General features: G+C 43.3%; 1 protein-coding gene across 1 annotated transcript; it reads left to right on the top strand.

Annotated features, from left to right (window-relative positions):
- The first annotated feature begins 268 nt into the window (after positions 1 to 268).
- Positions 269 to 9,195, top strand: LOC123972442 (transmembrane protein 200A). The gene is given in 2 exon segments (XM_046051947.1): positions 269 to 371; positions 7,564 to 9,195. A coding segment is annotated over 1 exon segment (1,599 nt). The 5' UTR covers positions 269 to 371; positions 7,564 to 7,596.
- The last annotated feature ends 3,230 nt before the right edge of the window (positions 9,196 to 12,425 follow it).

Here is a 12,425-nt window from a genome sequence, read left to right as displayed (position 1 = left end):
TCAGGGTGAGCTCTTTTCATTGTTTCCTCTATCTGTTGCCTTTTTGCAAGTCACACCTTTTGAGGGGGCGACATACAAAGACGGCAGCTGATAAAACATTCGCCGTTAGCTGTCACTTTTGCCCTCTCATTTGATTCTCCACTGCCTCTGTCCCAGCCCTCCAGCCCAGATAAAAAGGAACCTCTTTTAAGGTGTTCCGGGAGGCATTATAAAACGGTTGCCATGGATACGCAGTCTGAACAGGCTCCACATACAGGCAGCAGAAAAGGAAGTGACAGATGCAATATTTCACATTTTAAAAATTTTCTTTTTTGCTCTTGTCACCACACAAGCTGATGGACTGCTGCCAAAGATCAAGACCTTGAAAATAGGTCTGTAAGGCTTCTTGTTGTGTTTCCATTAGAGGGACTGTTTGCTTCTTGCTCCACAGAGGAGGGATGAATGGTATTTTTTCCGCCTCATTTCGTCTTTGTTGTTTTCTCCCTGAAGAGATGACCTATATTATTTAGGATTGAAGATCAAAGAAGGCTTTTCTCACTGTGATCCCATGAAGCTCGCATCTTACAAGCCCCGAGAATCAGCCCTTGATTGCGCAACTGCCTCACTGCACTGCAAAAATTGGCCATGTAGCCAAACAGTGGAAAAACAGCTTCTATTTAGCTGCTCAGCCTACAGGATTCATGATCCTGCAGTTTAGGAGGAACAGAGCTTTTGATGTGGAGGATTGTAATTACTGTCTTTTCTTGAGATAATGTGAACTCTGCTCATTGCTGTTTATTATCCTCTGCATAAGCATTTTCTGAGAAGGTGGCGGAAAAAAGAAAAAAATAGTTTATACATTTTCTTTGGGCAAACTTTGGCACAACTCAGTTCAGTCTTAAAAGAGTTGTTTGAGTTCCCTAACCAGGGCTATCTTCCATTACAGGAACATGTTACATCCATATTTTTCCCACAAATTCCCATTAGTGTCACCAGCCGGTGATATGTGGGCTAATGCTGGACTCTATTCATGTTCAGGTCTTTGCTTGCCTATTCATTAGCCATTTATACAGTGGAAAGGAAAAAAGGTCACAAGTGGGAACGGGCTACCTGCTGGGAGCAAGTGTTCACCTGCTGCTCTCCACTCCCACCCGCCCATCCGTCCACACACCACTGATCCCTTCTCCTCGGTAACCCAACTACAGTGGTCCCTGTGCCTGCTACAACTGGGTGTTTCGTTCCATTTCCAGTGCTCCACATGATGTCAGAGACGCATGGCTGCTGAACATAGAAATGGGTGGACAAGAAATGCCCATATATCTCCACGACCTGTATCAGTCGCTAGGCTGTCATGCATCACATTAGCCACAACCAGAAGCTGCAGGTCATTCATCAAAGGAAGGTCTTCTCCCTACAGTACCAGAGCTGATAATGGCGCAGATGATGGTTACGGCGGGAAACTCTGATTTATGAGGCGGCCCATTCTTTCCCTTCAGTCCCACACACACCATTCTGCCGCTGTAAATACTTACTAGAGCAACAAATGTGTGTCAGTCCGCAGCTGAAAATAGTCCCCAATAAATGCAAGAATTATTCCTGTTGGAGTAACATTTGCTATAAACGATAAATGCCCAGCTGTTTTAGTAATTTACTCAGCCTTCTGTAAAAATGAACATACTAAACTTTCTACAGTTACTACTATTTGTGACCTATGTTCAAAGATTTACAGCTTTAGTAGGGACCAATAAAAAAAAAAAATAACCAGTAAAAATTGTGTTAAGTATTGACAGACGGACCAACGCATTGTTGTCCTTTTCATCGGAATATTGGCAATAAGGAAATTATAAAATAATGCCATCCTTATCCTTTAGCCACTGATTGCATGTCTAACCAGACAAGAGGCAGATTCGTCATGCCTAAACAACTTAGACCAGAGCAGTTCTTTACAATTTAATTGATGGCTCCCCGTCTCCCTCAAATCTGTAAAAGCTCTCAGCAACTGTATCTTCCTTTCTAAGGCCTCAGAAGGGAGCACGGCTTTTATCTCTCCAACTGCAAAGCCCTCTGACTCCTGCAGCAACCAAGGCGGTAATGATGACCATGTCTCCTGGAGGGATTTGATCTCTTGCTGAGCCCATATTCCAAGTTTCCACATTTCCAATTAGCCTGTGTAGCCCAAGCTTAAGATATGAAATGAACCTACTGCAGTCTCCTGATGCTGGTTCAGATATATCTCTTAACTGTTAACCAGCATATTGTACACAGAAAGAGTGTCTGAGAAGTAAAGGAAGCTAGAGGACAATGTGTAACGGCTTGAATGTCTTCCTCTGTGCTCTGGCTGTGCAGACACAGAGCAGTAACAAAGCCAGTTGGATTTCAGGAGGAGATCCACTGGAACTATTTTTGACACCACAGTATATGTGAGCCCTACCGTTGTGCACCGTCTCTTGGGATGCCTGTATGTGTGAGTGATGATTTGTTTGTTTTTTTGATAAGCATCAGAAAATGGTATAGGAGCAAATCTCATATGGATTGAATAGAACTGTGTACAGGAGACACATTGTTCAAGGTGGACAGGGTGGGAGAGTGGCGACTTAAATAACCGTGACAGACACGATATGATCACTGAGGAATAAATTGAATTACTGCTGCAGTATGGATAGGATTGCCCCTCCCAACGATAAAAGACACAGTATTGGGAGAGTGTGACATAACCAAAAGCTCAGCATCACTCTAGTCGCTCTTCCTTTGATATCCCTCTTTTCTCTACCTCACATTCCCTTTCTTTCTCTTTCTATAACAGAGAATGCTCGCTTCATCACCATGCGCTAGGTGAGTTTAATTACCTGGGGGCGTCTTGATAAGAATGTATGCGAGGGTAAAGTCATCAAGGCAAGTTGGAAAATCTGCAGAAATAATGTAAATTTTTTTGCAGCTTCTGCAAGAGTCTGCAATTTAGTACTCTTTCACCTGTAGGTCATGGAAACTACTTTCCCATAACAATGAGGTCGCAATAACCTGAATATTTCTCTATAGTCCTACATTGTGAAAAGACTGATGAATTAATTTTTCTCCTCTCTATTGAATTAATTACGCAGAACAGGTGCTGGCAAGTCTCTGGCACACTAGACACTCTTAACAAAGATCCATTTGAGGGAGCTCAAATGAATACCAGACCTGGTTTTCTGGGTGGCAGAAGTGAGATCTATCTGAAATACAGAGGAAGTCGAAAATATATCAGGCTCCACGTGTTGTAATTCTGGAAGCATTTTCTCAAACTGATTAGGGATTTGATTCAGGAGTTGTCGGGGGGGAAGTAATCTCTTGAATGTTCTGCTGGGAGAATGATGTGAAGATGATAAGGGTGAGGGTGTTGACTGGTGTGGTTTCTGCACCCAAAATTGAAAAGTGTATTTCCAAATGTATATTTCCAAAGTCTAAAATAAAAAAAACATATAGTAAACATTTTTCAGCTACTTTAAATAAGTAAGATAAGGGTATGGGGAGACTTGGACAGGCTGGTGAGGTCAAGTATATTATGGATTACATTTCCACAGAATGTTAAAATGACCAATCTCACCCAGTGATTATAGTGACTGCTGACATTCTCTGTTGGATATCTTGGAACAACATATTTTGTAATATCTGTTGCATTTGTTCACAGCAACAGACATTTAAGACAGTATAAGCTCCTGTCAGAAGCTCGGAAACATCTGTTGTGAGTCACTGTAACTTCCTATATTGCACAAGCTTAGAGCTGCTCCAAACTTCCAAACCTTCAGACCTCCCACCCGTTAACACCATGGATTAAAGACAGCTCTCTAAAACCCCTGGATTATTTCCCATGTATTGTGCATACTTTGACTCCCACTGCGGAATGCACACACTGGAGTTTTCTCCATTCCTTTTGCTAGTTTACGCCATAAACAAAACACATTTCTGGGTCATAAATGTGCAGTCAGCTCTCTGGAGCATCAGCACTATTCGTGCCCCCACCCCCCACCCCCCACCCCTAAACCCTTCCCAGTGCATAGCTGCTGCCTCTGTCTCCAGTCTCACATCACTAAAAACTTGTTAAATATGGTGACACAGCAGGCAATGTAACCCTGGGCAGAAAGGTAGGGGGGGGGGAAGGCACATGATGTAAGAAATGATGACTGGTGGATTTAAATGTGCCTGTTTCTGTTCTCACCTATGCTGTATGTGCAGTTTGAAACCTATAACACTGTAATTAATTCATCCATTGTATGTATCAGAGGTATACCACATGCATATTAGTAGCCTGTGTGTTCCTTTTGTTATTGCTGTCCAGGCCATTGTGCAAAAATCATAGACTGCAAAAACTGTCATCTGCATAATAGACGATCAAGTTTATTTCAGCAGGTTAGTGGTTGTTGTGTCCAGACGTGGGGGGAAAAATTTGGAGGAGAAAAATGTGCAGAAGCGGTAGGAGTACAAGACAGTATGATAAATGTCCTGGGCAGCCCTCTTTTTTTCACGTTGCCCAATAATCACCACCAATGGAAACGCAGTTGGCCCGCCCCTGCCGGTCTATTGTGAGTCTGCGTTCAACTGGAAACCACTCTTCCAGCCTTGGCACGATAGTGGCGCACCACGACATGCACAGCTGAACGAGGAGTGCACCTTTGAAGATGCTTGATTGTCAAGCCACGATTTCTGGTAAGAGCCTAGTTGTTTTTTTTATACGATTTTTTTATTTCCACATCAGCACCAGGTGAACACCCATGCTTCTTTTGTGTTTAACTGTCGCGTCTGATCCCACATTGACTCCTAATAGACTGCATCGAGGTGGAGCAGGGTTTAGGAAGTATTTCTAACGTGTGGCCGATAGATTTAGTAGGGTATTTTTGACCTCGAATAAATCGACGGACAAGAGTTTTGATGTCAGGAAGGCGTTGGACTTGGAGGAATACGCACTCCAGTCCGTTTACTTTTATCCGTGAGATGAAAATTACGATTTTGCTGCAATTTGATGGAGATAATTCGGTTTGCTTTTAATATTTGATGATCATCTGTCAAATATGTGAGAGACACAAAGAGAAAAAAGGTAGTGGAATGAGAAAATAGAAATATTTTAAAGGCGAATCTATATATCCAGTTAAACTTTTTACACCTGTCAGGTTTGCATTAAATGCCGATTTCTTATAAGTTAGTCAGACAAATCAGGTACTGGTATCATGCGTTTAAATAAAGGTATAATTACCACACCGCTCTGGGTTGTAGTTTTAGTTATGAAAGCATGGGCTTCGTCAGGCCGTAGAAGAGGTGTGGATGTTTGTCATCTGTCTGCACCTTGCGAGCCCAAAATTACAGTGTTAGGCTTTGTGCTGGAGTGAGATGCGTCGCTGTGGCTCTGGATATTTTCAGGGCACCTCCAACTCCACAGCAGCTCATATTTGCTTCACGGGCTTTTCCAACAGAAGGGAAACAGATGCGCCGTAATGTCAACAGTCGATTACTCATGCAACATTGCGCGAAAATATGCGCCCCCGCAGCTCGGATGTACTGAGCGTCAAAGCCGGGCCTCCTCTCCATCCTGCCAGACGGGCAGTTTTTTGGGGAGGCGAACCGAAGAGCTGGCAGCTTCCCGTTCAGCACCGCAGACAGAGTAACAATCCCGACTTGTCCACACCCACTTCTGGTCCACGTTACCGCTGCCCTTCTCTTTCCAAACATAGAGAGCGGTCCGCCCACGCTTTATCAGTTTTAGTGCGGGCTGACTTGCTCTCGCCCGGGAGGCATTTGAGTGGTTATTGGATGTGATATACTGAGAAAGCCGCTATAAACAGCAGCTGAGTACCGGTGTGTTGTTTGCCGAAGCTCAGGTGCGGAGTTCTGTGTTCTACTTTCCGTGGGAACTGTCTGTAATAACTTCATGAAGGGATATTAAGGGCCTTCATCGTCATTATTTTGACCGTTTGGCTGTGAGAGCAGCACCCAGAGCAACCTTTGAAAACGTCTTATTAACTGCTGCTCTGAAAGGAATTTGTGGAATAATAGGTGATTCGTGAACCTTAGCACTATGTCATACACAATTAGGCGTGATTTGTCAAATCAAATACCAAGCTTACCAGCACAATCAATGAGGGAGTGCTAGAGATTGTGTAAGTAATCAGCCATATCCTCAGATTATTATTCCCCACATGTGGTTGAAGCTCATCAGCAGACATCTGTAATCATAAGTGTTGGCTTCATTGCCTTTTGGACCACTGCTCTTGCTATCATGCTGCATTATCAGAAAACCAAACACAAATGCAAAGATCTTATGTGGCAAAGACTATGTTGGCGTGCAAACAACTGGCTCATATTTGCCTTTGTGCTGGGCTGTAAATGTGAAGGGTGCTGTCATCTTGGAGCACAGCTGCGTCGGTTGATGGTGAAATGGATTTGGTTGGAAAGCAGGAGGGAGTGTTGGTAGGAGAGAATGGTGCAAAGAAAGGAGAGGCAGGAAGAGAAAGAGAGTAAGGAAGCGAGAGTGAGGTGGAGAGAACATGCCTGCTGGCCTCCTGTCTGGACACATTACATTTTCATAGGCTGATATCGCACCGGCACAGCTGAACATAGATAAATAGCACTCCTTGTACTCAACTGTCAACTTGGGTATTTGTCTCTGTTTGACTTACATCATTGTATTTATAGATCCAGCAGCAGCAGATTGATGTTATCTTTAGTGACCATCTGATGACTAATATTGCATCTGCCTTTGGTTCAAAAGTGAGCTGTGGGCCCCCTCCTCTTTCCATGCAACCAATTTTGCCCCAGAAATGACTCTCCTACGCTGGAATATTAAAGCCCCTGAAAACTTGGCGTTAAGTATTTCTCTATAACATTAGATATTCATGACTAAAAAGTTTTGTAAAACATAGTTTCAAAGTTAAAAACAAAACCCAAACATCTTCAGGTGTTTAGAGTTTATCACTCAAAAACCCAGCATGTGGGTGTTGTTCCATCACATTTGATTGACAAACAACCCACTAACTGTCAGCAGATTTTGTTACTAAATTCTGACTGGTGCCCGGATGTACGTGACATCATGTTTTTCCCCACCTCAATTCAGTAAGAAGAGCACAGAGAGAGAGAGAAAAAAGAAATACATAAATAATTTCTCATGTGAAATAACCAAAACTGTTCCTACTTTGGTAGAACTATGTGTGCTCATGTTGGACCCATTACTCATAGTAAGTAGCTGACTTAGAAATAGATTTCAGGGCCTTTAAAGGTATCATAACTAGATGTTTACACCTTAAGACCCTTACCATTTCGGTTTATATTGTGTTTTAGTGGTGTATATCGCCAAACAAGTGTGGCATTAATCAGAATACAATACAGTGACTGTCATGCAGTCACAGAGTAAACCTGCATTCTTGTGCAACCTGGGGCATTCGTGGGGACTTTGTTGCCTATGTTGTGAGGTTAATAATCCAGCTTTGTATGTATAGCCTAATATATCTGGATTACAGGTGTTACCAATTACCATATTTACTATGTAGCTGTTTCTAAACCTTCTGCTTATCATGTATATCATTAACCTAATGCTCTGTTTTCTATTTTGTGTCCTGCCAGCTTAAGTGACAAGCCTGCTGTCCAGTCCCCACCATGATAGCAACAGGTGGCCTGCTGCGCATGAACAGGCGCCAGGATTCCCTCCGCTCTAAAAACCGGGCAGAAAACAAAAGGAAGCGGAAATCCAAGAAAAAGAAGAAGAACGATGTGGTGGTGGTGAAGGGGAAGCTAAATCTGTTCTCCCCGGCCGGTTTGGTGGCTGGTGTTGGAGTTATAGTTCTCATGGTGGGGATTTCCATGGCTGTACTGGGCTACTGGCCCAGCCAGAACCAGCAGGAGTACCAGGAGCGCCGCAGAACTGGAGCATACCACACCAACAGGATGAGCTACTCCAAAAGTCCGCCTGTGTTCTCGAACTTGACCCGTGCTAAACCTCCCTCCGGCCAGACAAATGTATTCAATCAGAGCCATTCTAACAGCACCACCTCCGACCCGTCCCGCAAATGTGGCTTCCTGTGTGACTTCCTGGATAATTACCTGTACTCAGACAATCTGAAAGTCTTTGGACCGCTGGTGATGGGAATCGGCATTTTCCTCTTCATCTGCGCCAATGCAGTCCTCCATGAAAACCGAGACAAGAAAACCAAAATCATCAACCTTAGAGACATTTACTCCACAGTTATAGATCTACACAGCATACGGTCAAAGGAGTACTCTCCTCTAAATGGTTTGGTGAACTACACTCAGTCGAGAAATGCTGAGGGTCCATCGGGATCGTTCCCTGCGAGCGGGACACTTACTCGCAGCTCCTGGCCTTCCACTGGACTCGGTCTCCAGGGCGAGTTACGCACAGATGAGGTCTTCAGACGCCAGTCTTTGGCCAGTAGGCCTCGTAGCTTGTCCAGAGATGTCCAGACCTTCACGGACACTGTCTACAGCATCTACAAAGACTACAGCAATAGCAGTGAGCAGGCCCCACAGCCCCGACAGTGGGAGACCACCTCTATCGTCACCTCCTCTGTGAATGCTTTCACCCTCCCCGTGATCAAACTGAACAACTGTGAGGTGGAGGAGTCTGAGAGAGCGGAGGCAGAGGGACGCTCAGAGGAAGGGGTCGTTATTGAGGCCGCTGCTGAGACCATTAGTGAGCAAGGACAAGCCAGCAGCAGCCAGGCTGACGAGGCGGATGCCAAGGAGAAGGACACCCCGACGGCGGATTCACCGACCCATCGGAGCCATGAGGAAATAACCACAGACACGGCTGACCAACAGGAGGTGCAGCAGACTCAACCTCAACCACAGTGGAGCCAGCTGTCTCCTCCATCACCTGTTGCCAGGGCGATGGGGTCACGACTGTCGCTCAACTCCCTCACAGATCAGCCCAGGTCTGCACGCCGCTGCAGCCTGTCTGTGTCTGTGTGTCGTCAAGGCGACAGAGCCAGGCGCTTCAGCTGCCCTCGCCTGGAGCGCTCCAACAGTAAGGGCTACATCAAACTGACAGACCTGGGGGGCGAGTCCTTCGAAGCCCCCGACACAGACACTTCTTTAGTGCCCACCGAACAGGACGTAGCAACGGACGCAGCTGCAGCAGCAGCAGAGCATGAAGAAGCTCAGGGAGAGGACGATCTGGTGACACCCAGCACGTCTGCAGAATCCTAGACAATGTATGTTCTTTTGCTGATGAGCCTCTGAAAACTCTTTGATGTCTTGTTTTTTGCTTCGAACCTTCTTTTCTGATTGCTGATGCGAAGCTGGCCATTACAGACGAAAAGAAATATGGAGAGTAAGCAGCTAAGGACTATTGAAACATAGCCATGAACACTCAGGAGCAAGGCTCTTTATAAATAACACATCCACAGCTCAATATTCAGATGTAATTTTTCTATTTTTTCAATGTAGCAAGAGCAATACTAAAGACTTGTAAGAAGATTTAGTAAAGATTTGTAAAAAAAAAAAAAAAGAAAAAAAGAAAACAAACAACGAAAATCTGATCTGACGAGTTTTCTCTTTTCTTTTGTATAACAGTAGGGCAAACATTGTAGCTTGTAGACTTGCCAAAACTGTCACTGAGAACTACTGTCTGACATGTTGTACTGTAGCATTAACATATGCCACAGAAAATTAAATAGTCTAGGTCTGTTTCTCAACATTGTTCTGTGAATACCATGTGAAAAGGTAAATTGAATTGAATCTCAGGTAGACGTTTGGTTTAGGATCGGAACCTTGAGGACAAGGCCTTCCCTCTGTGCACACTTGTTTATATGAAACATTCATGGTTGAATAAACTTGACTGTAACACCTCCTGTTTGTCTAATAGGTGTCAATGTGTGATATTAGATTATATGCAACGAATGCAAAATTGTTTGTTTGCTCCAAATACAGCACATAAATAGCATTAAATTAAATTAAAAAGATGAAAAACTGTTGGACTCTGAGTGATTACATGTGTGGCAATCCTACAGATGGTATAGATTTTGTTTCCCTGCACCTTAGCAGCAGTTCTTATTTCTAGGAAAGACTGCTGTGGTATTGACATTACATTATCTGTGCTAATTGAACTGAGACGAGTAACCTATAAGTGATCAGGTCTTTTCAATCGCTGGCTTCACTATTAAATAAAGAGAAATTAACAGAGGCGTATCTGCTGATTCAGATAGGCGACAAATTAAAAGAAAAAACAAAACACTGTAAATCGCTCCAGAATCTCCCTTAGGTATTCAATTGGGTTGAGATCTGGTGACTGCGAAACACATAGCGTATGATAATTTTTATACCCTTTTGCCCTATATGGAAAAATGTACATTCATTATGTTTCTGCACATATTTATTTAAATTTTTCACTTCAGTTTGTCACCTGTTTATATGTGCTTCTTCTGTATATGATACCACATTTGTGCTTATTGTCATGCAAATACTTTACACAAAGCGTTGAGTGGTATAAAGTAAGATGTAGGTTTATTCACGTAGTGTATGTAGGTGCAATTTTAACCTTACCATTACCTTGCCATTTAATACTTCTCCCCAATCCATTTCAGTGGAAATATTGTACTATTTGCTTCACTACATTCATTTGACAGTCATAGTTACTTTGCAGGTTAAGGGTTTACATACAAAAACACTCAGTTGCCAATTAGGTACACCTAGCTAAAACTAATGCATTCTAACACAGCAGGCATGCAACAAATCCTCCCTTCATGATGTAGCCTCCAAGATTACCATACAGTTGAATCAACACTCCAAAACAGTTTCAACAAAACCTGATTATAACTTTCATGAAGGCAGAATTTGTTGCAGGACTGCTGTGATAGCCTGCATTCGTTTTAGCGCGGTGTAACTAATAAATTAGCAACTGAGTGTATATGATAATCTTAACAATGGGGGATTGTAACAGAATGAAACTAACCAATGGTATATGAAATAGTTCAAATTAGCTCCACCTATAGTCAGAATGCAGTTTATACATCAATAAAAACTATACAATAATGAGTACTTTTACTCTTACTAAAACTTTTAGCTTTTTTTGCTTATAAGAGTAATCTTTGCTGACTTGTCATAAAGCATTGTAACAACTCAGCTTTACAACGCCACCTAGTGGTCATGTGACAGAGGTTATGATCCAACGCACCCGTCCTTCTGCAGGCTACCACCAGGTGGCAGTGGGACTATGCTGGGTGAGTCGTCATCGTGGGCGTGCCTGTTTAGGAGTTCTGTGGGGCCGTTTTTGAGGCGGGAGGGGCGGGGTTAGCAGAGTCCGTCTCCGGGAGGGTTCGCCAAAGGACTCTCTCACAGGTGTCCCGGTCCTTTTCACCGAGCCCCACGTCGGGATTCCTGGTCGCCGGTACAGCACGCTGGTCTCGGCTTGTGTTTTGGGAGTTTGTTTCTTCCCATAAGAGTCAGGTAAAGTGCTCTGTTGTGTTTGTTTCACTTGTGTGTGCGGTGTTTAGCCCCGCAGAACTTCACTACATGACACTGTGTTTGCTGAACAGTGAATTAACTGGAGTCCTTCATGATTTGCGCGGTTATGTGCCGTTAACATGTCGGAAAGGTCATTTCCAGAATCAACGTACACAACGTGTATCCACTCAGTTGTGTTTTTGTCTCTCTTTTTCATGTGTCTTTCTGTTTCACACACACACCGGGGTTTCCAAACACACCGCGACCTGCTGCTCCCTTGGTGACTTGGAATGTGAAATGGTGAGTACAAGCGTTCACTCAGAAAAGCGAGACATATAAATATAATATATACACACACACACACCAGATAAAGAGGTGTGTAGTACAGACAGTCGTCAGACTGGATATAGTTAAAGAGACATCAGTTTTAGCTTGAGCTGTAATTAAGGCTGTAGGGCCACAGTGTCATGTTAAGGGCTACTAGAGGGATCACAAATGTGGCATTACCTCATTCTTTAAATATAGCAAATATAGCAATACAGGGTTGTACAAAAAGTTGGTGTACCAGTTGTTTAAAAGCGAAAATCACTACATGCTTGGCTTTTCTGGTGTTAAAAAAATACAATACAATAGAAATCCCTTGACTATTCAAATTTCTCTATGACATTTGGTCTTTCAACATGCTGGTTGTGTTCCATCATGATGACATGTCTATGCCTTCTGTATCAGCATTTTTCTTACTGCTGAGCAAATGCATCTGGTTCTCCTTGACCCACACGCACATACTCGCACACCTGATCAAAAGTTTTCTGGGCACTGACAGACAGTTCGGAAATGGGAAGTCCTCACAGTGTGCACTTCCACTTATGATCTCCCCAAAATAGAAATGTGCATGAATCAAAAAAGAAAGAACTCTTTCATGGACTGTATAGAGTAAAAGAGGTGCTTAAACTTTTTAAACTCATTTTTGTAAATCTGTAATGTCCATATGTCTGTGATTAATTCTGAATAGATATTTAGTGTTCTAA

Source organism: Micropterus dolomieu, linkage group LG06 (genome assembly GCF_021292245.1).
Source record: "Micropterus dolomieu isolate WLL.071019.BEF.003 ecotype Adirondacks linkage group LG06, ASM2129224v1, whole genome shotgun sequence".
NCBI lineage: Eukaryota > Metazoa > Chordata > Actinopteri > Centrarchiformes > Centrarchidae > Micropterus > Micropterus dolomieu.
The sequence above is the reverse complement of the archived record's forward strand: the minus strand, read 5'-3'. Positions and strand labels throughout refer to the sequence as shown.